Genomic DNA, 27590 nt, shown 5'->3' with positions numbered 1-27590 from the left:
TATGCAAGAACCTCATGAATCATATTCTTCCTTTATTAATCGTTTGCAGACTGCCTTAGAAAGACAAATTGATAATGATACTGCGAGGAAAGAACTTTTGATAAAATTGGCTTATTCTAATGCAAATGAGGATTGTCAGAAAGTTTTACAATCTGTCGCCAATAAACCTGGCGTGACAATCGCTGAGTTCTTGCAACTTTGTCGTGTCATTGGTACGACGTCTCATAAAATGGGCGCTCTCGCTGCGGCCATCTCCTCCTCCATTTCCACTGCTCTCCCGCCCCCTGCTACATCACCTGATGCACTCGCTCTCTCTCGCCCAGGCAATTGTCATAATTGCGGAAAGCCTGGCCACTTTAAAAATCAATGCCGTTTGCCTGGCGGTGGAGGCCAACCAAGGGGCTCTCGGGGTAAACCCCCCAACCCTGCGGCGAAGCCAAAAACCATCTGCCCTCGCTGCCGCAAAGGCTTTCATTGGGCTTCGCAATGCCGTACTAATCCCCCTCCCGAAAATCCTCGCTCGGGAAACTAATTTCGGGGTCCTCAGCTAACCCCACTCCAAAGGCTGATCCTCCTATTTTGTCTATTGCTTCTCGCCACTCTTTGGTGCATGCTCCGTCCCCTGACATGCTTTCTTTACCCACCGCCTATCCGGTGGCGCTTTTAGAAGCATTTACTTATGATGATCCTGGCTCAGTCTTTAACCTCCCGCTGTCAGTTACTTTATTGACACCACTTCCGCCTTCTCAGCCACTTTTGCTCATGCCCAACTCCACCCTCATCCTTGAGGGTGTGATTGCCGCCCCTTTTCTTTATGATTCCTCCTCTTTAAAAAACATTTCACTCGCTGGCATCGGCGACCGATGCTTTCACCTTCCTGCTGATACTATTGTTGCAACTCTTTTAATCCTTCCTTCTTCCGATACTTCTTCCATCTATGCTCTACATCAACCTGTCCATTCTAATAAGCCTCTGCTTACTGTTTCTCTTAACGGACGTCCTTTTACAGGACTGGTCGATATTGGAGCTGACGTCTCTGTCATCCAACAATCTGAATGGCCTTCTTCCTGGCCTTTGCTTGATTCTCCTTCAGTGCAAGGTGTGGGCGGCGCCCAATTGGCCAAGGTTAGCACCAAGTGGCTTTTTGCATCTACTTCTCATTCTTCTCTTACTGCTTATATTAAACCTTACGTTCTACCTTTGTTCATTAACCTTTGGGGACGTGACTTGCTTTCTCAACTTAATGCCACTTTGAATATTCCTTAACATTATGTCTTTATTTTCTCTTAAGCTTTCGCTTAAAACTAACACCCCAATATGGATTGATCAATGGCCTCTTCCCGTTGAGAAATTACAGGCCCTTCATGCACTGGTGGATGAACAGTTGCAATTAGGCCATATTGAACCATCCACCAGTCCTTATAATACACCTGTATTTGTTATTAAAAAGAAAAATGGGAACTATCGCCTCCTTCAAGATCTCAGGGCGGTGAATTTGATTTTACAACCTATGGGAGCGCTTCAATGTGGGCTCCCAAATCCAAATTTAATTCCACAAGATTTTGATCTTGTTGTTATTGACTTAAAAGACTGCTTTTTCTCTATCCCATTGTATCCTGAGGATAGACTTCTTTTTGCCTTCACCATACCTGAATATAATAATTCTAAACCAACTGCTCGATACCAATGGAAATCTCTACCTCAAGGTATGATGAATTCTCCCACAATGTGTCAATACTATGTTGATAAAATTTTACAACCTTTTCGCCACAAGCACCCTACATTTTTGATTTACCACTACATGGATGACATTTTGCTGGCAGCTGAAGGACCTAAAGGTACAGTAACAAAAACATTACCTCAATTACAATCTTTGTTACATCCAGCAGGCCTTCACATAGCTCCAGAAAAAATTCAGCACCAATATCCAATGCAATATTTAGGTCATAAAGTAATCGCATCTGCTGCAGCACCTGCATTACCACGTTTGACACTTTCCTCCGATCCCACATTGGTCCAGTTACAACAGTATTTGGGAACTCTTAATTGGGCTAGACCCTATTTATCCCTTTCTACAAATGACCTTTCCCCCCTGTTTCAAGGCTTGGTAGGCCTTAAACATCCTTCTGATACCATACATTTGAATCAGCAGCAACTTGATTCTTTGGGAAAGATCAACCATACATTACAAACTACATGGGTGGATAGAGCACTCCCACACACTCCCCTTTCATTAGCTCTTCTTGCAACTCCTCAACTCTTGACAAGGATCATCATACAAGTAGTGCTGATCCCAAAACCCAAACTTTATATTTTAGAATGGTTACATCTAGCACATACACCTCGCAACTCACTCACACCCAGAGCAGCCCAAATGGCTTTGCTCATTGAAAAGGCACGAAGAAGAACCCGTGCCTTGATGGGAATGGATTTTGTTACGCTTTACCTCCCTTTCAAGTTATCTCAATGGGAACCTCTTTTTCAAAATTCTACTCTTCTCCAAGATGCACTCACGGAATGGCCTGGTCAAATTTCATGTCATCTGCCAGCTGACCCAAGGCTACAAGTTATTAAGACCATTCTGATACAATTTTCTACACCAATAACATCACAACCCATTAAAGATGCGTTAACCGTATTCACAGATGGGTCCAAAAATCATGGTGCATGTACTTGGAATACACGACAGATATGGCATAAGAAATTGACTGATACACAAACATCTGCACAACAGGCTGAGCTGGCAGCTTTTATTCTAGCTTTGGAATTATTTTCTTCCGAACCTCTAAATATCATCACAGACAGTCTGTATGTTGCTCAATTAACTTTGCACATTTTTGATGCCTATATCTCACCCTCTTTAACACCTTCTCTTTTGACATTATTTACACAATTGCAAAAAGCACTACACGCAAGGACTAAACCTTTGTTTGTAGCACACATTCGTAGTCATCAGCATCTGCCTGGGTTCCTATCTGAAGGAAATCACATGGCAGACGAGGCCTGCAAAATGATGCCTCTAACTATTGTTTCACCTCAGCCTGCCCCATTGACAGCAGGTGAAAGTCACACCTTTTTTCATCAAAATAAAAAGGCCTTGATGAAGCAATTTGGCATATCAATGGCAGAAGCAACTGCCATTATTCAACAATGCCCGTGTAGTCTCCAAGCCAATAGTATGCCGCAAGGAGTAAATCCTAGGGGTACTGAGGCTTGTGAAACTTGGCAAATGGATGTCACTCAGTATTCTCCCTTTGCCCCATGGAAATACCTTCACGTTTCTGTGGACACTTTTTCGGGTTTTATTATGGTAACCCTGCAAAGGGGTGAAAATACCAAACAAACAATTAATCACTGTATTCGATCTTTTGCAGCATTGGGGTGTCCAAAAATTTAAAAAACTGATAATGGTCCTGCCTACACCTCCTCTGCCTTTGCTGAGTTTTGCTATAGGTGGTCCATTACTCACAAATTTGGAATTCCTTTTAATTCAAAAGGACAAGCAATAGTAGAACGAGCAAATAAAACCTTGAAATTAGCTCTTGATCGGCATATGGGGTCAAAAGGGTTACACCCCCCCAATCTCCCGATGTTGCAAAACATTCTAAATACTTGTCTTTATACTATCAACTTTCTTAACCTTACTGGCACACCTGCCTCCTCTGCAGCCTCTCGTCACTTTTCTAAACCTCCTCTCCCCCTGCCTCCCGACCTCTTGTTTACTACAGGCAACTGCCGGATCCACAGTGGAAAGGTCCGGCACAATTGATCACTTGGGGAAAAGGCTACGCAGCGGTACAAATTGATGACAAGACTCTCTGGGTTCCTGCTCGTTGTGTTCGTCCATATCATCGCATACCCGAAGAAGATCAAGATGACCCTGCCTTTTCTTCTCCCCCTGACATATCACTCCTTTTTCTTTAAACTCTTTCTCTCATTGTTATCTTATGCCTCTGCTCGATTTGTTGCTCACCCTCAGGTGATTTTTGCACCTCTTGACACTCATGTGACTTTTGTGTTCAAAGACACTCGTCTCATTGCTTGCCCCTATGCCTTGCAGCATCAGGGCCAATTTCTTTTCCCTTCTTTAAAACCTTTGATATTAATTCAATACTTATATCATGACTCTTGTCAAGTTCGTCTTTCCTTACAAGTAACTCCTCAAACTATTGGCTCCTACTCGTGCATCGGGTTTTTGTCCAATAACACCTATTTTAACCAAACTGTTTATCTCTACTCAACACCCTCTGTGGTTTATCCTCCATTATCCTCAATTTTTCTTTCTTGGATGACTCTTGTCCACACCTCTTCACACCCCTCTTCAGGAACTTTGCTTCGCCATTTTTCATGCTGTTTTCCAGAGCCATGCGATGTGAATACTTGTTTGTGGAAAGCCAAAGAAATTCCAGACTATGTACCAGGAGTAAGTGAGCCTCTCCCAGGAGCAAGAATTCACCGAAATGCACCTGACTTTCCAAAATACAATTCCCTCATACGAACACACCAGGTACGCTACACCTTCATACAAGGAGTGCCATATGCTCCCACCATGTCTTGTCGACAACGATCTCCTATCAAGAAAAAAGGTACTTCTTGGCGATGGTTTTTTAACAACACATGGCTTCCTGAAGATTCAGAACATTATTTACAAACATTTCATTTCCGTACTACTCAATTGACTGTCAAAAACCCTAAGGCAGTAGATTTGGGACTATATCAGTGTGAAATTACCAAAATGGTTAAAGGACTTGCCACTTCTGCCAGATTGACCTTATTGTTGTTTCAGAAACAATCCTCTTATTCCCCACGAATTCGGCGTGCTGCATCACTTACGTCAAACAATCAAAGTTGTAGTGATTGCATCACCACCACAATACACAGTGGCAAGGTCTCTAAGACATTGATATATCATACCATCAAACCTGAACATTGTCAAATTACTAGTCCATCAACTTGTAGAGTTAATAATACTGTTTATCACATGTGTACCCTTAACAACAAGATTCAATGTTACAACCCAAAAGAAGCGAAAACCGTTACTACATATGTAATGTCCATTTACACCATTGAATGCGGTAGACAAGAATTACTCAACAAAACTGAGTTTAAATCCCTCAACACGCAAGTCCGCCTCAGTTTTGACGCTTGTTTAGCAATCAATCGCAACTGTTGGAAATCAACTTGTGGGACATTACAATGGGAAAGGAGTCTCATGCTCCAACGAAAATACATGTGCTACAATGACAAAAGGACTTGCTCCGACCGGGACACAAACAGCTTTTGTCCATATTGGTCCTGTGTCAGCATGTGGTCAGGGGATCCACCTGGTGGAAACCATAAATGCAAGTTGGAAACGGGCATAGCCAACAGCAAGTGTCCAAGAAATTCGTGCAACCCAATTACCATAACCTGCACACCTACCAAAACATGGGAAGTAGAATATGGCTTGGCCATAGAAGTAAATGGTAGAGACCCACACATTGCGTTACGCTGGACAGTGACCAAGCAAACTAAGCAACTGCGAACAACTAAAGGACTTTTTTGGTCATTTTATCAGGAAATTGAGAAATTGAATATCCCCGAAATACCACAACATGTTACTAACACTTTTGTCCAACTGGCAGAGGACATTGCTAACACATTGAATGTTACTAATTGTTTTGTATGTGGGGGAACCAACATGGGGGGAAAATGGCCCTGGGAAGCCCAAGAACTGAATTATTCTAAAATAATGGAAATGGACAAGCTAGGTAATTTGTCATACACACAAGGGAAAGATGGGGACTGGACTCTTACAACAAATCTTGTGGGAAATGTTTGCTTCTCCAGACCTGTTGGTTCCAAATGTACAAAAGTAGGGAACTTAATTTGTACTGGGAAATGGGAAAATGGGATATGGTGGTCAGGAAAAAATAGCTCAGCTGGACAAGACGAAACTGCTTTGTTTAAAGTTATAAACATGAAAAAGTTCTTGACAAACCCAAACAATCAATCACTCACATGGTTAGCACCCGATGGGCTGTATTGGATATGTGGAAAAATGGCCTATGGACACCTCCCAGCTAATTGGTGCGGAACATGTGTCTTGGGCATTATTAGACCTGGGTTTTTTCTCCTCCCACTAAACACACGACAAGTCTTAGGGGTCCCCGTTTACGACAAGAAACCACCACAGGAAGCGCAAGGATGTTGTTTCCTCAATAAATAAAGTTGTCGTGGAGGGAACCAAGGCACATGGGGAAGTGATGAATGGCCAGCTGAACGTATCATACAAGTATACGGCCCTGCCACATGGGCCGAAGATGGTATGTATGGATACCGCACACCCATCTACTTATTAAACCGACTTATTCGTTTACAAGCTGTAGTAGAAATAATAACAAATGAGACTGTCAAAGGCTTGACACAATTAGCCAAAGAAAGTGTAAAATCTAGAACATACATAATGCAAAATAGACTTGCACTAGACTACCTGCTTGCTAAAGAAGGAGGAGTATGTGGAAAATTCAATTTAACCAATTGTTGTATTGAAATTGATGAAAGTGGTAAAGTAATTAAGGAAATTACTGACAAAATGATGAAAATTGCCCATGTTCCTGTACAAACATGGAATGGATTTGATTTTGGAGGTATGTTCGATGGTATTTTACCCAAATTCCCAGGTTTAAAAGCTGTTTTTATATTTGTTGCAATGATTGCTATGGGATGTATACTATTACCCTGCTTATTGCCTATTTTTGTATTCATGATAAAGCGTAGTTTGAATGCCATTGCTGAAGCAAAAGCTACTGCACAAATTAATATGATGCTTGAGAATAATGCATGTATATTGGTACCAACAGATGAAAGTAAGCAACCCTTGCTACATTTCTCCTTGGATAACGATTCGGAAGATGACGCTGACAGAATGGTAGGTGCGAACACAGGAAGCCTGGGGTCGGAGGGCAACACGCAACCTGATATAGCACTCACCTCCATGGACGTAAAAGCTCCATGTTTTCAGCTTTAATAAAGTAAAAACAGAGGAGATGTAGCGATTATGTTTAAAGTTGCTAGCTGCATTAAAGATATTACATTCTTGCTGAGCCTGCACAAAGCCTGCTCAAGGTTTTGCTCTGCAACATTTTTCTGTAACATCTTTCTGTAACAAGTGAACAAGCTTGCCCAGTAACAAGTATGTGTAACAAATGAACAAGCTTGCCCAGCAACAAGTATCTTAACCAATCATGCAATAACACGCTGTAAAACAGAAACCTTTTGTATGTTTTCAATAAATACCGTCTCAATCAGCCGGTCAAGGTCTTTTGATCTCGCTGAGCTGGTTGGTGCGTTGCAACACACCATGGAGTCCGTTCTTCCTTGGCAGTACCAGACCCGCCTAACCTAGGCGCACCCCAGCGGGGGTCCCATAGCCGAGCTCAGTCAGGCTCACCCCTGCGGGGGTCTCGATGCCTAGCTCCGGCTCACCTTTGCAAGGGTTCCCAAAGCAGACGAGGTCGCCGCGTGGCAGCCAGCCGCGCAATCACATCAAACCATGAAGATATGATTATCATTTCCATTGCTGCTTGCCAGTTTCTTAAAGGGGAAGCTGGGGAAGCCAGCAGGAAGTCTGAAATTGGTCCCACTCTCATTGCTTTTTTGTCCGTCTGTGTTCATTCTACTTTTCTGTTTAGGTAAAGAAATATATCTGAAACAATGAGTCAATGGGTCACAGGTTGCCTAGTTATGTCCAAAATACTATGTGCTAAACTGAAACATAATTCAACTTAAGAAGATTTGGAGTTATTATAATATGATATTGATGCAAAATAGTTCATAGTTTTACCCTTTTAAAATAGTTTAGACAAGAATCCCAACCAGGACAATCATTTATCTTTATTGTAAGATTACATTAAATAGAATCTTGCAAGACTGAAACTATTTCCCTCTCCTCTCTTTTTAGTTTCTAGAAAACTAGGGAGAGTCCCTTCTGAAATGTTTTCCATTTTTAACCTCTGGACTGAGGTGCTTTATCAGACCACTGCCTAAGGTGCAGATTTTCCTCCTGTCTCCCAAAGTCATTTCAATATACCATCAATAAAATACACTAGGCAATACTGGTAGTGTGATGGATAGGGAATCATATCATTAACATCATCTCAATTACGCTCAGAAAGTATATATTTCTTCCATTAACAACTGAACTTAACTAGGTTCTGATCCACAGTGGAAGTTAAACTATTTGAAAATAACACTAATGTAGGATTGTTGCTAGGATCAGACTTCTGCTCTTCAAAGTACTGTATATTTTGGAGCACAGATGAAACAGAGAAGCAAAGAAATATATAGTTGAGACAGATGAGCACAATATATTGGAATTATTATCTTGGTATGAAATCTTTCTTCCATTAGCTTTTTCTGAAACTGGGTTTTACATATAAGTTATCTCCTCCTAGAATTTCAATATCTTTTTTACATAATGGCAATCAAAACTGGATGCAGTATTCCAAGTGTGATGTTAACAAGGCATTATAAAGTGATATTTACACTTCACACGACTTTAATTCTATCCCTCTGTTAATGCAGCCTAGAACCGTATTGGCTTTTTTGGCAGCTGTAGCACAGTGCTGGCTCAGATTTAAATGATTGTCCACTAGGACTCCAAGATCTCTCTCACAGTTGAGCGAGGTATCACTTGTACCAGGGATCTGCAACTGTAAACACTCAAAGAGCCATTTGGACCTGTTTCCCACAGAAAGCACTGGCAGCCATAAAACCTGAGTGGGCATGGCCAACTCGACATCACTCACTCCCACCCAGTCACAAGACCTATACCTACCCAGCCAGTCATTAAGGCAGAGAACTGGTTGTTAAATAACACCAGGAGCCACAAAACCCTTTTGATATCTAAAATGAAGATAACACTGCATATATCGTTCTTTACCTTTATGCTATGTATAAAAAAACCTATGGTGTGTTGCATTTATGAAATCAATAAAATGCTAGAGAGAGAGAAAATATTTCTGCATGCAACAAAAACATTTTGAACTTCAAAAAAAAGATGCTTGGTTGAAGATTACTTTCAAATAAAATACTCAATGTCTACTTAAGTCCTGTACAAATGTTGTTCACCTTTTCCTCTCTCCTTCCCTCCCTCCGTCTCTCTGTCTTTCTCTCTATCTCTCTGTTTCTGTATCTCTGGCTCTCTCTGTGAGAAGAAGAAGAAGAGGAAGAAGAGGAGGAGGAGGAGGAGGAGGAGGAGGAGGAGGAGGAGGAGGAGGAGGAGGAGATGATGATAATGATGATGATGATGATGATGATGATGATGATGATGATGATGATGATGGATAATTCTGAAAGACAACCTATTTGTGTACTACTAATTCAGCAGGATTTTTACAGAAAAACAATAGCTCAGCATACATATAAATTGCTGGATTTAGCAACAATCCCTTTAGGCCAGTGTTAATTATTTGAGACTGGAGCCCAGAGGCTAGAGCAAGCCAACAAGGCAGAAATTTGACAAATGGTAAATGGTAGTAACTTGTCCCACAAAACAATAAGAACTGATCGTGATGATGATGCAAAGCTGAATAGCTGCTTGATGTGAAATGAAATTATTCAAAGTTAATGAAGAAGAGAGTGAGCCTTCCAGGCTGTGAGCATCATAACAAACACATTGTAGAATGTGAGCATGAATATATGGTCTTTTCTTTTTACTCCTATATGCTCAAGACTGCTCATTAAAGTAAATAGTGTTTGGACACTGTATTAAAACTATTGATTCAGCTTAGAATTGTTCAGGCATTTGGTATTAAGGCTTCACTTTTTTTAAAATGCCGCATTAAGTTTACTTATGCAACAACTTTTTGCAGGATCTTGTTCTCCAATTTATGCCTTCCTCTTGATTCTTCTAATGAGAAGACAGACTCACACAAGAAAGAAGCAATTACTGTAGTCACAAGTTATTTCCCTCAAGCCTATGTATTATTCTGCCTCTCCCACGGCGTGAGTCAAGTGAATGAAAGCACTTTAAACTATGTATTTGTGAATATATTTGAAACTTAACAATTTTTTGCCAGTCAAGACTCCAGCGTTTAGAAAGTGCAACCAGAACAATCTTGAACTAAATACTCTCAAAACTGTAGAAATGGTGGTTGATTTTAGAAGAAACCCTCTTATACTACCACCTCTTACAATACTAGACAACACAGTATCAACAGTAGAGTCCTTCAAGTTTCTAGGTCAGTGATGGACGGCTAACCTTTTTGCCATCGCATGCCAAAAGTGGGAGGAGAGCAAGGGTGGGTTGTGCGTGGGCATGCCCACACCCATAATTCTATGTGCACGACCCCCCCCCCCACATGTGCCCGCGACCCCTTCCCGAACTTCCAGTTTGTGCGTTGGGTTGTTTTTCACCCTCCGAAAAATGGCTGCAAATGAAGGCCAAAGTCAGCTGGCCAGCATGCGCATGCGTGGTGGAGCTGTAACGCCTTGCGTGCTCTAACAAATGGCCCCATGTGCCACCTGTGGCATGCATGCCATAGGTTCGCCATCACTGTTCTAGATTCTATCATATCTCAAGACTTAAAAAGGATACCTAACATCAAAAACATCACCAAAAAAGCACAACAGAAAATGTTCTTTCTGTGCCAACTCAGGAAGCTCAAACTGTCCAAAGAGCCGCTGATTCTGTTCTACAGAGGAATTATTGAGTCTGTCATCTGCACCTCTATAGCTGTCTGGTTTGGCTCTGCAACCAAACAAGACAGACACAGACTTCAATGGATAATTAGAATTGCAGAAAAAACAATTACTACCAACCTGCCTTCCATTGAGGACCTGTATGCCACACAAGTCAAAAAGAGTGCTGTGAAAATATCTACAGACCCCTCACATCCTGGACATAAAATTGTTTCAACCCTCAAAACGACGCTATAGGGTTCTGCACACCAGAACAACAAGACACAAGGACAGTTTTTTCCTGAATGCCATCACTCTGCTAAACAACTAATTCCCACAACACTGTCAAATTATCTACTAAGACTGTATTACTATTATTCTTCTCATCATTACTAGTACCTATCTCTTCCCACTTATGGCTATATCAATGTTGCTTGTATCTTTACAACTTATATTGTTTTTATTGTTTCCTAGTATGATTTGATTGCTTATAAGTATCCTATGAGAATCACTAGGTGTTGTATCTTATGATTCTTGATGAATATATTGTTTTTTCTTTATGTACACTGAGATCATATGCACCAATGACAAATTCTTTGTGTGTCCAATCACACAGCCTATTCTACTCTAATCTATTCTATTCAGAGGTGGGTTCCTATCGGTTCAGACGGATTCAGCCAAACCGGTAGTAAAAATCGTGCCTGGCTCTCCGAACCAGTAGGACTGGCAGGCTGGCCACACCCCCAAACCGGTACCCTGGTCGCTGCTCACTTGCTCATCGTCTGACATGTCCATCAGACGGCAAACTGACTGGAGCTGGCAAAGAAGCCTCTCAGCCACCTCTTTGAGTGCCAGAAAATCAGAAGCTTCTTTTCCACCGAGCCCCTGGCCACAGGGCACCAAAAAGTCCTCCAGCCAGTGAAAAGAAAGCTTTGCATGGGCAAAGATGGCGGCAGTGACCAGAAGTTGTTTTGGTGCCATGCGCCAATGGCTGGGTGAAAAAGAAGCCGGCTTCCAAGTTCAGCAGCAGGCTCAGTCCCTTCACAGGGTCGCTTTTTTCTGCACCAGAGAAAGATCAAAAGGCATGGAGCGGCCTTTAAGGACAAAGTCCGTGTAGCTCCCTAGAGGTAAGAAAGCAAACCACTGAGGGAAGGAGCCTCCCGAAGCTGCTGGCATTGCAGCTGCTCCCCCTCTTCTGCTTGGAGCTCCAAGCGGAAGAGGTCCTCAGCTGTTGCAAAGTAGTAGCAGCTCTGGGTGCACCATGCCTGCTTCATTGTCTTTGAGAGCCACTTTGTGCAAAGCGGCTCTCAAAGAGAATGAAGTGGGCATGGTCTAACCAGAGCCACTGCTTCTTTGCAACAGCCGAGGACGGTAGAGTTCACTCAGGAGCGAGAAGGCGGCCAGTCAGAGGGAGGCATAGCCCAAGTTCTCTGGAATGGATAAACAAGTGTGGGGAGGCAAAGGGGAGAGAGAAGAGAGAGCACTGGGCAGGAGCCAGAGGAGGAGGAGGGTGGCAGCTGTTCTTCTTTGCCCCTGCCTAGAGAAGAATGCTTCCAGCACCAGGAGATTGAGAGAAGGAGGCTCTCCACCCTAACCCAGAGATGGCCTGAGGTTGCTCTCACCCTCGGGTAACAGCTCCGCCTCCCTAACTCCTCAAGCCTGGCAAGGAAGCCTGCTCCTCCCGCCAGATCCACCCAAGGGGGGGGGGAGAGAGAGAGAGAGACTGACTCAGCCAAGCTGTCTTTCCCTGAGCTAGAAGAAGCAGCAAGCACCAGGCCACCACCCCTTCTGGGATAGCCTTAAACTCCACCCCACACCACCTGAGAAAAGGAGCTTTATTTTCTCCTTTGCACCGGGGAGCGTCGTGGTCTCTGCTCTTAACTACTACTTCTGGCTTGGGGAGAGGCAGCTTGGCTGAGCTGGGCTCTCTCTCTTCAGTTACAGAGGAAAGAGATGGGGAGGCTGCTGGGTGGGCAGCCAGGAAGGGCGCATCAGGTCCCGACCCGTCTCATCTCATCCCCTCAGATCCTGCGGGCAGTTGCTTTGCCAAGCTGCCCTGGGATCGCCCTGAGGAAAAATCCTGGTAGCGGCAGTGAAACAATGCAGCAAAGGGTGCTCCTGGTGCCGGTGCCAGCGGTGAGGATGCACTTCCTTCATTCACTCTAAGCAGCCCTCCCACCCCCTCCAGGCTTGAGAGATACCAGCCGGGTCCACCACATGCCATTGAGATCCAGATCCACCACCATTGAGGGAAAAGCCAATGGAAAGTTGTGCACCTCTGCAGCACCTGTAAAGGTGGCAGCAGAAGCTTCTTCTTGGGCTGGCAAAAGAATTGGCAACTCTAGGCAAGCAAGCCTCTCCTGGGATCCCGGGCTAGGAAATCTCTTGCAGGGTTTAGCAGCCCCGTATGATGGGGAGTGGGGAAAGGCATCCTGTAAATCCTGGGAAAGGAGGTGCATGATAGCAGATGGCAAAGGTGCTCCCTTCACCTTTGGTGGCGGGGGCTGCTTTATCACACACCTCCTTCCCTCGTTTGGCTGCTACCACTGGGTGCCGCCAGGGCAAGTGAGGGAAGGAAGGGGCTGCGCCTCTTTTCTTTTTCCTCTCCTTCCCTCGCTTGCCCTGGTGGCATCCCAGTGGTAGCAGTTGAGTGAAGAAAGGAGGCGTGTGATAAAGCACTCCCCCACCACCAAGGGCGAAGGGGAGTGCCTTCGCCTCTACTATTGCAGCTCAGGACAGCAGACTCAGTTGCAGCCTGGATGCGCCAAGGCTGCAGGGAGTCCCCCATGTGTTGCATCCCCCTCCCAGCCTTAGTCCACACCTCCATGCCACGGAGGGGATGGGGGCAGCCCAGCAAACTGGGCACCTGAAAACAGTGTGGAGGCATGAGCAAAGGCTGGGAGGGAGATGCAACATGCGGGGGGTTCCCTGCAGCCTCAGCTCGTCTCGGCTGCAGCTGAATCTGCTGCCCTGAGCCGGCGGAGGCACCGCAGGGTGTGGCTGGGAGTGTGCTAGCGTTGCCCACCCTGAGCGCCAGACTCCCACATTGCCGTCACTTCAACAGCAGGCTGCTCGGCTCGCCCCCAGTGCCGTTTGGGAGACAACGAAGAGCCGCAGCCTGGCGCCCATCCCCCTTGTCAAACGTTTTCACCACCGTTTCGGTGGGCGCAGCTTGTGGGGGGGGGGGTCATGTGACTGAGTGTACATGAGTGATGTCAAGTTGACCACTCCCACTCAGTCATATGCCCCTCACCTAGCCACGCCCACCGAACTGGTAGTAATAAATTTTGAAACCCACCCGATTCTATATTCTATTCTAAAGATTTCTATTCTTGATATCAAATATTTTTTCACAACATAAAATTTCCAGCTTTATATTCATTTTAAAATATATCACAACATTAAAACCAAAAGTTAATATATATTTTGATTTCATTTAAAAAGTCTTTTAGTAAGCAGGTTCTGCAATATGTGTTTGTGTAAGTTTCATTTGGTATACCAAATACAACACAAAATTGCTATCTTTATCTGGTATATATAATCATATTATGCCATATGCCAACATTGTTTCAACTTCACTAGTTTCAGGTTTTTTTTTTAGGTACAATTGAAATTGTTGATTTGCGTATCCATATCTTGACATCTCATACTGACATTCATTGAATGGCTATTTGGGGAGCTATTTTCTCTAAAACAGCCCTCTTAACTAGTGGCATTAGAGACTTTGGAAGCCTAATATATCTGGAACAGTTCATCTGCTGTATTCCTTAAGAGTTTTCAGTACCAGGCAAAAATATTGCTGTTACATCAAGCAGTTTAACTGATTATATGCTTCATGAGCAAGTTATATTTTGTCTCTCTTATACTCTAAAATAGTGTCTCAGACTATTTATGGCAGGTTTCTTTGTTCTACATTTTTGTTTGTTCTGCCATGTTGTTGTTTTCATCTGATTGGAACATTCTATTTGTGCGTCTCTATTTTATTGTAGTTGTATTTTTTGCATTATTGGTTATATTGATTTTATTGCTTGGCTTTAACTGCATGCATCACACTGTCAATTAAGGGTTCAGGACAGCTCATGATTCCAATCAATCAACTTGTGTGGTTCTATTGACTTGAGCATATACTGTATATAAAACCCATAAAGCAGTTCCAAAAATCACACAGCCTGATCTGGATGTTTCTGCCAATTTCATAATTTTGAAGTCACAATGTTCCTACCCCAAATATGTTCTCAAGTGTTTAGAAAATTTGCAGAGGTTTCAGAAGGAAGAGTGATTGAAGAACTGTGCTCAAGCAGAAATCTGAAATGCCGAATTGGATGTCATCCTAATCCCCCACCTTTCCTTTATAAATAGCAGTGTTAGAACAAAGAGTGCTACCCTTGTATATTTAGACAAGAAATCTTCAACCGAATTACATCAAATATTTTCTTTGAGAAAGGGACTTTTATTCATTATGAGGAAAAAAATATCAATTGATTTGGGTCCCAGAAACCTATTATCATAGTAACGATCTGAGAGATCTAATACCTTGGAATAAATTTTATTATTTCAAACCACTTGTCTAGATATTTTTGTTTTCAAAAGGCAAAAAGAAATCTGCCTAGCCTTATATGCAGCTCAGTATTGCCAAAACATATGAAACATTACTAAAATGTATAGAACATTGCTAAAATCTATTAAAATGAGAACATTTCAGTTACTGCAGTTTGCCAGAGGCTCTTGCAATGCCTATATTTCAGACAGTTCCTGAATATTATTCTTGCTCTCCTTGCATGAGGTACTGCATAAAAAAAACAAAAACAACCTACAATTAAATTAGTTAACTTTCTAAAATTAGTTAACTTTCAATATATTCCAGATTAAAAAATTCAAACCAGGTTGGCATTGCAGATATATCTGCTCAGACTTAAGTTCCATTATATTCAGTGGGAATACCTCACAAAGAAGTGAGTATACATATAAGCATGCATTACTGCGTACATGATAGCTACATTTAGAAATTTCATCAATCACCATCCATTTTCACCCATTTCATTCATTATAATGATCCATGATGAAATCATCTTTAAATTCCCATTCATGGTCAAAATAGAAGAATGGTGATAGAACTGGGTATAAATAAGTAACAAAAGCATATGTTAATCACAGGAAATTATTTATGACTTTCATCAGAAATGCCATTGGAAGGCACTGTACCATAATTTTAGGAAAACCAAAACTACGCAACCTTCTTCCATGCTATGGGGAAATTGCTTTTTTTTCTTAGATTTTCCACATATCATCTATCGACAAATACTCCACAAAACACAGTCCGTCTACCAAACCCTACCTTTAAGGCAGCCAACAGTCAAGTCTTCTATAAGTAGATAGCAATAGCAATAACAACAGCGCTTAGACTTATATGCCACTTCATAATGCTTTACAGCCCTCTCTAAGTGGTTTACAATGTCAGCATATTGCCCCCAACAATCTGTGTCCTCATTTTACTAACCTCATAAGGATGGAAGGCTGAGTCATACTTAAGCCAGTCAGGATCAAACTCTGGCAGTAGGCAGAGTCAAGATGTCAACACTGCATTCTAACTACTCCATGGCCACAGCTAATCAATACTGGAAATACACCGATCAGCAGCAAGGGTCTATAATAGCAGCAAATAAATTTTAAACAACATAGGACAAAACTTAACCAAGAATTCACATTGATTCAAACTCTTATGTTTCTATGCATAAAAAGTAATACAAAAAGTAATCAGTATATTTTTGAAGGAGCCAGATTTCAAGTTCATTTTTTTTTGTCCAAAAAGCAGAACAAAAAAGAGGAGAATATTCAATACTACAAATTTTAAAGCTTTCTATTCTAGTTGAATCATATTGAAATTTTGGAATTAAAGATGTTGTATCATCAACAACAACACTGAGTAAGAAATAACTGATTCCAAAATGCCACAATCAATATTGTATAAGATATCTCTGTATGGACCACACTTCCATGAAAATGTCTTTCAGTTGGGATTAATGGGTAGGTAATTTGACTGACTACACATACCTAGGTAACAGATATAAACTGTTATTGTTGTAAAATCCAAAAACTCTATGGAAATGACTATGGTAGAAATGTTGCACTATGTCCAATATTTTTAATGTTTACCTCATAAAAACCTTTTAAAAATGTCTTTCAGCTGCTTTAGCATTACATGAGAGTGGAGGGCCTTCAACAGCACACCTATCTACAACCAATTTACAATATGGGACTGGAGATTGTACACATTACACATATTTTAGTATTCATTATATGCCGCAGGACACTCATGATACAAGATTGTAGACTATCTGAGGAATAAGGAACAGAAAGAACAAGAGGATATTGGGGAACTTTAAATCCCGGTAACATTTTAATGGCCTCTATTTTTAACAGACAATCAATCCAACTTACAGTTTAATTTATAGAACATGTCTTTTCAAGAATAATGTTGCACCTGTTCCAAGATCTGAAATGAAGTCCTATGAGGTTCTTAATGACACAAGAGAATGACAGAAAAGAACTGCTGCAGTCAAACAGCTGCTGAAATTAAGTCCCTGGGACATTGTATAGATAATGGAAAATTTATCAACTTTGGAAAGCAATGGCAGTGAATTTTTGCAATCCAATGAGTAAAAATGGAGTGAAAGATTTATGCTGAAGAATGCATTCTGTAAATCTCTAGTGAGATTGCATTAAGCAGTACAATAGATCTTCTAATGGAATTTCTCCTAGGTATTTGAAGAACATATATTATGTTGTAATGAAGCATCACATTTTACAACTCACAAATCTCTCCTCCAATTTTCAAAATAATATCCTAGAATAGGAAGTTATCACTGTACCTGTTAGATATTAGCATATATCGTGGCAAGTCTCCCCTCTGGTCCGCTGCTACAGCGGGAAACAGGTATCGTTCTGATTGGTCGAGGGGCGTACCCGACCCCTATAAAAGGGGAACCCTCTGACCACAGAGCAAGCTGGATCACTACTCTACTAATAAAGAGCTGTTAAGTCACTTCGTGTCCGCAGTCTGTCTCTCGTTGCCCAGATCTAACATTGGCGATGAGGGTGGGATTGAGAGACAGATAGGACGAAGAACGCTACCTTCAGAATCTCCGGATTTGATCCAGCCCAGGAATTCGGCAGAAATTCCGGCAGCCATCTCAGGTCACCGCAGCGCGGCAAATTCAAGCAAAGAAGATGGCGATGCACGCTCCCCCCGCTCCATTCGACCCAGCGAACGACGAATGGGAAGCCTTCATGATTCGTTTCGAGTGTTTCCTCGAAGCGAACGAATACACGGGAATCACCGACGCCAGGAAGAAAAACATCTTCCTCGGCTACTGCGGAAAAGAAGTTTTCAACACGGCAAGAGACCTCACCGCGCCTACTCCAATACAGGCAGTATTGTGGACGGCGTTGCAACAGGCCCTGCAAACTCATTACGCGCCAAAACCTTCCCGCCATGTCTGCCGCAAGGAATTCAACACGAGGAACCAGAAGGCGGGAGAATCCATCAATCAATATGTTGCAGCCCTACGAAAAGCAGCAACTCACTGCGAGTTCAGGGATCTGGACGAGCACATCTTAGCGCAGCTCATCTGTGGGTTAAGAGACATTTCACTACAAAAGAAGCTGTTGGCAAACCCGAATTTAACCTTACAGATAGCACTAAACGAAGCAAGAGCGTCAGAGTCAGCAGAGAAATCATCGGTGACCATACAACGAGGGGCCAACGTAAATCAGCCAGCACCAAGGCAAACCAGAGTACACTACGAGGGCACAAGCCCCGACTACGAGAATCCCGAGTTCGAGGACAGTCACCTGATGCAGATCAGTCACTTGAGGCCTGGGGGGAGACCCGGATTCCGTTTGCCGCCCTGCGCAAGCTGCGGAGGGAATCACCCCAGGTCTACTTGTAGGTTCAGGAACGTTGTTTGTTCGCACTGCAACAAACTTGGGCACATCGCACGAGTGTGCCGGAGCGGAGTCCCTGCCTCACGGCAGCCACCCATGTACCGCCAACAGAAGCCCAACCCAGGGGCTTGGCGAAATCAAAAAGGGCGCCCAGAGAGAAATCCACAAGTGTTTACCCAGAGAGAAAATTTCTAAAGAGCTGAACGAGCGTATCCCCAGAGAGATTACTCACAAGGAGCTGAGCGAGCGTATCCCCAGAGAGAATACACACAAAGAGCTGAAAGAGCGTTCTATCAAGACGCTCAACAAGAGTATTTTCAGGATGTAGACGATGAGATAGAGTTGACCCAGAGAGAGGAGTTGCGAACGTATCTCACCACAATACATCAGGTCCGCCCTAAGCGGCCAAAAAGGCTGAGAGTCACAGTCCTCTTGGAGGGCTCACCTTGCGAGCTAGAAGTTGACACAGGATCGACCCTGACGATTATTTCATGGGCATCCATGAAACAGGCTATCCCTAGCCTCAGAAAGAGCCAACTACGCGCTCCAGACGTCCTGCTACGAGACTACCAGGGGAACCAAGTCCCCATCGTGGGCCAAGGCACATTCCAAATCCGTTTCAAGGACATCGAAGCCCAGCTGCCCGTGACCATCGCCAGCGCGCCATTACAGAACCTTCTGGGGCTTGATTGGTTTGAAGCCCTGGGGTTAGAAGTCACCGGAATCAACGCCGTGAGAAACAGCAGCGCTGAACAGATTTTTAAGGAGTTCGAGGATGTGTTCAGCCCCGGTCTTGGTAAGTATGTGGGTAAACCAATATCATTCAATTTAGACCCCAAAGTGGCGCCAATCCGACTTAAACCGAGACGAGTGCCTTTTGCACTCCGCCCAAAAATAGATAAGGAAATAGATAAGTTAGTGGAGCAAGGAATCCTTGAGCCGGTGGATCACACGCGCTGGGAAACACCCATCGTGACCCCAGTCAAACCAGACGGATCAGTCCGCATCTGCGCGGACTATAAATGCACAATTAATGTCGCGCTACAACAGAGCGCATATCCTGTGCCTGTAGTACAGCACTTATTGCACTCGTTGGGGCCAGGAAAGGTATTTGCTAAGTTAGACATGGCACAAGCTTACCAGCAACTGCCAGTTGATAGCGCCACAGCGGAGGCCCAAACTATAGTGACGCATAGAGGAGCATTCAAATGCAACCGGCTACAATTCGGTGTGAGTATTGCCCCAGGATTGTTCCAGAGCGTCATGGAACGACTTTTGCAAGGGATACCGGGAGTCGTCCCCTATTTTGACGACATCTTGGTGTCCGCTGGAAACGAGGAGCAATTAAATAAAAGAGTCAGAACTGTTTTGGCCAGAATCAGAGAAAAGGGTCTCCGCCTCAAAAAGGAAAAATGCCAAATTAACGTGCCTAGCGTAGAATTCCTGGGTTATAGAATCGATGGTCAGGGAATACACCCCACTTCAAAGAAAATTAAGGCGATCCAGGACGCCCCCACACCACGAAATCAGACCGAGTTGCAGGCCTTCCTCGGACTACTTAACTTCTACAGCGTTTTTCTGAGGCAGAAGGCGACCGTTGCTGAGCCACTACACCGTCTACTCCAGAGGAACGCACCATGGAAATGGGGACGATCCGAAGCTGCAGCTTTCGCCGGGGTAAAGCGCCTGCTCACCACTGACTCACTGCTTGTCCAATACAGCCAGACCCTACCGCTGGTATTGACCTGCGACGCATCACCCTTCGGAGTTGGAGCAGTCCTCAGCCACAGGATGCCCGACGGAAAAGAAGCGCCCATCGCCTTCTACTCCAGAACTCTTTCATCGGCCAAAAGGAATTACAGCCAAATGGACAGGGAAGCGCTGGCTGCTGTAGCTGGAGTAAAACGTTTCCACGAATACCTCTACGGCCGCGATTTTGAGCTAATTACAGATCACAAACCGTTGTTGGGACTTTTGGCGGGAAACCGCCCCACTCCGGTCTCCCTTTCTCCACGCATGACCAGGTGGACTGTTTTCCTGGCTGCGTACTCATACAAATTGATTCATCGACCGGGCTCCACTCTCGGACACGCAGACGCACTCAGCCGTTGCCCATTACCTGACATTCTGCCAGACCCCACTCCAGAAGTACCGGTATTGCTCATTGACTGTTTGGACTCTGGACCGGTTTCTTCATACGACGTTGCAAGGTTCTCCTCTAAAGACAATTTAATAAAGCAAGTTCAAACTTGGGTTTGGAGGGGGTGGCCGAAGGGAAACGTGGGCCCAGAATTCAAAGTGTTTTGGTCAAAACGGGACGAACTCTCAGTGTTGCAAGGTTGTTTATTGTGGGGGGATCGAGTTGTTATTCCGTATGTTTTACGTAGGAATGTATTAGATGCTTTACATGTGGGTCATCCGGGGATTGTTAGGATGAAGGCGTTAGCAAGAAGTTACGTTTGGTGGCCAAACATGGACAAAGAAATAGAGGAGTGGGTGGCCACTTGTGACCCATGCCAGGAATCGAGACCAGCACCCCCGGAAGCGCCCGCCACAGAATGGGAGAAACCTAAAGCACCCTGGTCGCGAATACACATCGACTTCGCAGGGCCATTCCAAGGTCAGACTTTCCTTATAGTTGTGGATGCATACTCAAAATGGCTAGATGTAGTCCTAATGACTTCAACCACGGCAGAGGCAGTCATTAAGGTTCTACGGCGACTTTTCGCCACCCATGGCCTGCCCGACCTCCTGGTCTCCGATAACGGGCCCCAGTTCACGGCCATGCAATTTGAGACATATCTAGCAGGTCAGGGAATTCGGCACGCCCTCGTCGCGCCATTCCATCCGGCATCAAATGGACAGGCGGAGAGAATGGTACGATTCGCAAAAGAGGCCCTCGCTAGGATGGGTCCAGGTGATTGGCAAACACGCATTGATCATTACCTTTTAATTCAGCATATCACCCCAAGTGCAACGACGGGTAGGAGCCCCGCTGAACTACTCATGGGCCGCCGTCTACGGTCTCACCTGGACCGTCTTCACCCAAATTACTCTGCCACAGCTCCCCCAGACTCCACAAGCAAAATTCGGTCTTTTAGCATAGGGGATTCAGTATACGCCCACAACTATGCAGGGGGAACATTGTGGATGCCGGCAAAGGTCATTGGCATCACGGGTCCACGATCGTATCTGCTGGAACTGGAAGATGGGCGGAACTGGAAAAGGCACATCGATCAACTTCGGGGTCGCCTAGCACACTCAGACCTTCTAAATGAAGACGAGATTTTCCTGCCTACAGAAAGTCAGCCACGCGAGAGCCCCATCATAGAAAACTACGACACCTGCGAACCAAGCTCGGAACAAGAAAACACGCACGAAGCAGAGCAACCCCCAGGCAACGAAACCGAGCAGACTCCGGAACGCCCTAGCAACGAGGGCACGAAACCTCCTGAACGTGGAACGGGAAAAGCATCCGATCAGGAAACCATTTCTGACCAACCAGAACCACGACGTTCCTCCCGAGTAAGGCAACCCCCAACATACCTAAAAGACTATGTTACCTACCGCAACGTTCCGTCTAGGAGGGGAGGGGTGTTAGATATTAGCATATATCGTGGCAAGTCTCCCCTCTGGTCCGCTGCTACAGCGGGAAACAGGTATCGTTCTGATTGGTCGAGGGGCGTACCCGATCCCTATAAAAGGGGAACCCTCCGACCACAGAGCAAGCTGGATCACTACTACTACTAATAAAGAGCTGTTAAGTCACTTCGTGTCCGCAGTCTGTCTCTCGTTGCCCAGATCTAACAGTACCATTAGCCTACAATCAAATTGCTTCCCTGAATATATAATTTGGATTAACTAAATTACTTAAATGTGATTCTTTGACAACAATGATAACAAACTGAATTATTTCAAGGAAAATCTTTGTCTGTTATTAAATAGACTTCAGGTATCTTACAAGCTTCACCTATTTTACAAAGTTTTTCTACATATAATATTTTTGATTTAATACAAAAACTTCACTTCAAAAGGGTTTTGCTTGTAATTGAAATAAAGATCTAAGCAGCCGTAGCTAACGTAGTCCTCCTGTTGCAGAAAATGACAAACTTAGATTTCTCAGGATATAGGAAAGTTTATTTGGCAGCCAGGTTCAGAAAGTTAGCACATGGCTAACTTGCAATTTCTGAACGATCTTCATTATCGAAGCCGCATTCTTATACATTCTCAAAAACAGCGTAAACTGAAACTTAACTCATTTCTTATTGGTTACCTTGAGGAAAAAGCCTTATAAGGAGATGGGGGTCTTACTTCTCCTTTTGTTACAGGTATGGACTACGTGTCATTAACGAACTTTAATTGAACCTTGTGGTTTTGGACTTTTGACATAGGGACGTTTGCTGGAACATGTTGTGGTTGAAGGCTGATGACATTTCCCTGTCCCTTTAAGCAAGCTTCTAACTGTCCCTTTTATGCTACGTCTTCATTCTTATATTTTTAATCCATATTTTATTCTACTTTACTCCAAAGCACAACACTTAGAATAAGCCTCCTTGACGTAAACTGGAAGGAAAATTATAGAAATTGTTTGAGAACAGAGCTCAAATGAAACAGCGATGAATACTAGGTAATCAAAGCAACAGGACACAAGACACAATATTTGATTTATTTTTCATGAGAAGTCTTCATATAGCACTTGTCCTTGAAAAATGAAATCCCATATTCGCATTATAAAACATATTAACTGCAAATAACACATATACTATATATGATTATGAATGCTTATAATTTTGGTATAGTACCATGATTAAATGTTTTAGCTTGGAATAAAACAGATGTGTATTTTGATTCATCTCAAATTTTTACAAACTCATCAGCCCTTCAAATCAACCTCTTAAGATTCTGTTATTATACCCTACAACAATAAAATAGTGTTTCTGCAATCCTTGTGCTGTCTGCTTCCTGATTTAGCTGGTCTTGAAAGGCTGACACATTTGTAAAGATTTGAGACTAACTGACTCCAGGCAGAGTAATTTTGAGTTTCTTTCTCACAATTTCTTCTTCTTCCCCAGGATTAAGCTGTCTCTTGTTTTTCCTTAACTATACTTGCATATCTTCTTCAGTGTATTAACAGTATTGGTAGTTTTCACTACCCATTATACAAGTAGAGGTGGGGGGGGGGGGCAAGGTTCTCCAGCTAGAGCAGTTATGTAATTCCTTGTACCTAATGTTGCAGCTCTGTTAATTTGTCGCAAAAGCAGAGAAAGAAACAATGAGTTGGAACCATCATGGATGCACCTTGATACTGTCTGGCAATGAATAATCAGTCATTTGTATGGCTTCATTCTTATTGCAATAAAGATTTTTCATAAATCAATCTTATCCAAGTGGGTAAGATTTCTGCCAGATTTAGTCTTGGAGCCAGGATTTCGATATAGTCCTAAATTGGAAAAGTCGGGGGGGGGGGGGGGTCTTGTTTTTAACAATAAGCTATTAAAAATAAATATTCTTTTCCTTAGTTTTAGAAATAGATTGGTTGGTCTTTGAGCACTAGTCTAAAATAATTTCTTTTGCAGATTCAAAAGCTTGCTGTCCTCTATGTTTAAGCTCTGCCTGAACTGTAGAGCTTACCTCATATTTATACTGCATTAAATAGGCTATTACAGAGCAATATACACTAAAATAGCATTTCATTTAATATTAATAAATATTTTGAAGCCAGCTAATGCATATAAATAATATGACATTTTTTAAAAAGTCACGCCTCCCCTGAAAACTAACAAATCACTGGTTAGATTATTTAAATATTATGTTAAAGTGAACAGACTTTTATTTTTATTTTACAATACTAACTGTCCCTAGTACCTGGAGACTGAACACAGTATTTATTATGAATAAAAGGTATTTTAATTTATAGACTACCCTACTTCACTGCAACTCTAGACAATTTAAAGCAAACAGTACAAAACTACAAATATAGAAAAGAAAAAAGAAAAAACAAGCAAATAATTCCACAAGGGATCTGCCACCTATCCTAACCCAGGGCCTAAGCGAAGAATCTAATTCCCTTATGTTATGTCTTCTGTTGGCTAATCAAGCCCAGACCTACTGTTCTTTCTCTTTTTACACTTTGTTTCTTCTTTCATTTGGTTTGCATTGTACCGCAAAATGTATTTTATGGCATTTAAATATATGATGATCAGTGGTGAGATTCAATTTTTTTTACTACCAGTTCTGTGGGCGTGGCTTGGTGGATGTGGCTTGGTGGGTGTGGCCAGGTTGTGTGACTTTGTGGGTGTGGCCAATTTTGCAGTCCATTTTGCCAATTTAGCAGTCCATTAAACAATACACAGCATCCCCCTTTTCTATTCTTCTTTTTAATCCTGCATGGAGTTTTTGCTCTAGGGTTTTTTTTTTACTAAGAGGGAGAGGTTGGCAATGCCTGGGGATTTCTGGGAATTTTTCCTCTGTGTTAGAGGCACCAAAATAACCAAGATGATATAACGTATCCTGCTGGAGCAGGGGGTTGGACTAGATGACTTCTGAGTCAGAAGCATCTTTTGAAGTTGCATCTAGTGCCAGGGTTTCTGGTCCTTCCTTATTCTCCTTTTTCTCTCCCTCCCTCTATCCACCCATCCATCCATATATCTTTCCCTTTCCCTGTCCTTCCCTCTTTCTCCCTTCCCTCCCTATTTATTTCTTTCTCTTTCTTCCTGCCCTCCCTCCCTCTTTATTTCTCTTTTTCTCCCCTCCCTCCCTCCTTTCCTTCCTTTCTTCCTTCCTTCTTACTTTCTCTCTTGAAGGCTTACTTTCTCTCTTGAAGCCCCCCCCCCTGCAACTTCTGCAGCCTCTTGGGAGCCAAAACGGGACATGGGGGCAGCCCTGCACTGCCCGTACTCCCTTTTGGGCCTAGCAAGCCTCCCTGAGGGCCCCTGGAAGCCAAAACAGGGAGCAGGCCTAGCAAGCCTCCCCTTCGCGCCGTTTTCGCTCCTAGGGAGCCACATCCCCCTACATCCCATTTTGGGTCTAGCAAGCCTCCCTGAAGCCCCTTGGGAGCCAAAACGGGGGTTGGGGCACCGCTCCCCCCCCCCCCGCCCATGACCCATTTTGGGCCTAGCAAGCCTCCCTGCAGTTACCTGGGAGCCAAAATGGGATGTGTGGGGATGCCTGGAAGGGGCAGGGAGGGGCCAGCCAGAGGTGGTATTTGCCAGTTCTCTGAACCAGTAAAAATTTCCACTACCGGTTCACCTGAACTGGTCCAAACTGGTTGAATACTACCTCTGATGATGAGGATGATGTTGGTGATGTTTATACATCTTCTTGCTTGCTTTATGGAAGCATAAAGAAAAATGTTCTACTATACTGTTTATTTTTTATACTATGCAACAACTTTTAATTGTGCCTTTCAAAAATATTTTGCATTATGGTTGTGGAATGAAAAAAATCTATTCACTAAGTTTCCTTTTACTTATCTCACTTATTGGAAAGGAAGTTAATCAAGTAATGATTCCAAAGTATATGTTTGAATTTCTACTGCCATAATTAATGTTTTTATACATTTCACTATTAATGAGAAAAATAAGAAAAATACATTATCCAATAGTCATTAAGTAGTTTGCTTCTAATTACTTACTTGATGTTCTGCTAGCTTAAAAATCCAGCAAGTAATAGATTGTATAGTTACTCCATGAAACTATATTGTAAAGTATATTTTTCAAAATCAAAGGCATGCATAATTTTTTATTTCATTTTTTTGATGAAATGCTTTTTCATATTAAAAATTATGTAAGCAGTTACAAAATGAATTTTCCTGAGTAAAAATATAGTTTCAATATATACTAAAATAATAAAACAGAATTTGCATGCAAAGGACCACATTTCTGCATTGGTTTTACATTATTTATGAAATGATATCATTATGCAAATGAAATCATTTCTATAATGATGTCATCATGTAAACAACACAAATCTCTGTGATGATAAACATTTCTATTTGACATTTATGAATAAGAGGAATTCTTCCCCTTGGGTGTCATGAGTGTCAACCTTGCAAGTCACGTTGTTGTCACGTTATCTCAACTTTTTTCCCCTTTGCTAAACTGGGGGTAGGCGTGGCCAGTGCATGACGCATCCTACCTATGGGCTGCAAGTCTGATACCCCTGGCCTAAGTAGTCTATTTTTAAAGAGTGACTAAGCCAGAAGTAATAAGGAGAAAGGCATTTTTTTGTATCTGAAAAAAATGGCATCAAGTAGCAAGATCTTTTGGTAGAACTGTCCACCAGCTGTTTACCTCATATAGAAGCCGCTAATTAACTTACAGAAACATTTTCTGCACTGCTTTCTTTGAAAATGGCCAAATGCAACAAAAACTATTAATTAGGACTGCACCCAGAAAGAATGGTGGCCTTGTTAAAATTGCATGCACATTAGCAAAATCAAGACAATGATACAATTGTAAGAACGCAGTGGTTTTCATATTTCAAAAATGATTTGGCATGAGGAAAGATAGAAGACAACACTATTATTTAGATAACATTGCCTACATCTGCTGTACAGAAACCAGGAATCGCTATGAAACTACCTGGTGGCAGTTTACTCTTGAGGAGACCAGCAAGCTTCACGTGCGGTCAGGGGAGGCAGGGGAGGCAGAGCCGCACCACTCTCATCATGAAAATTAAAAAAAAGGGAAAAGGGAAAAGGCACTGAGGAGCCTTCTGCACACGTGATCGGGAATGGGAGCGCTCCGTGGTCCCCTTCATGTTGACTCAGGAGTCAGGAAGGAGTGGAATGGGACCACGTGTGCAGGAGGCTCCTCTAGCCTCAGCCTCCCTCCTGCGCACGTCCCATTCCCCGCCTTCCTAAGTCAACATGAAGGGGACCGCGGAGCGTGAGCCGCGGTCCTGCGGAGCATGAGCCGCGGTCCTGCGGAGCACGAGCCGCGGTCCTGCGGAGCACGAGCCGCGGTCACGCGGAGCACGAGCCG

General features: G+C 43.2%; 1 protein-coding gene across 6 annotated transcripts in view; it reads right to left on the bottom strand.

Annotated features, from left to right (window-relative positions):
• The window catches only part of TAFA2 (TAFA chemokine like family member 2), a 260303-nt gene that overhangs the window by 211607 nt on the left and 21106 nt on the right, over positions 1-27590 (bottom strand). For 4 of the 6 annotated variants that reach the window (XM_081956691.1, XM_081956692.1, XM_081956693.1 and 1 more), the window contains exon 1: positions 16160-16282. The exons of the other annotated variants lie outside the window; for them this stretch is intronic. In XM_081956691.1, the coding sequence (XP_081812817.1) occupies positions 16160-16185 (26 nt within the window). In that variant the 5' untranslated portion in view covers positions 16186-16282. Of the gene's footprint in view, positions 1-16159; positions 16283-27590 lie in introns of those variants that run through there. 6 annotated transcript variants of the gene reach the window in all.

Source organism: Natrix helvetica, assembly GCF_964273705.1.
Source record: "Natrix helvetica genome assembly, chromosome: 6".
NCBI lineage: Eukaryota > Metazoa > Chordata > Lepidosauria > Squamata > Natricidae > Natrix > Natrix helvetica.
This window is presented reverse-complemented; position numbering and strand designations above follow the sequence as displayed.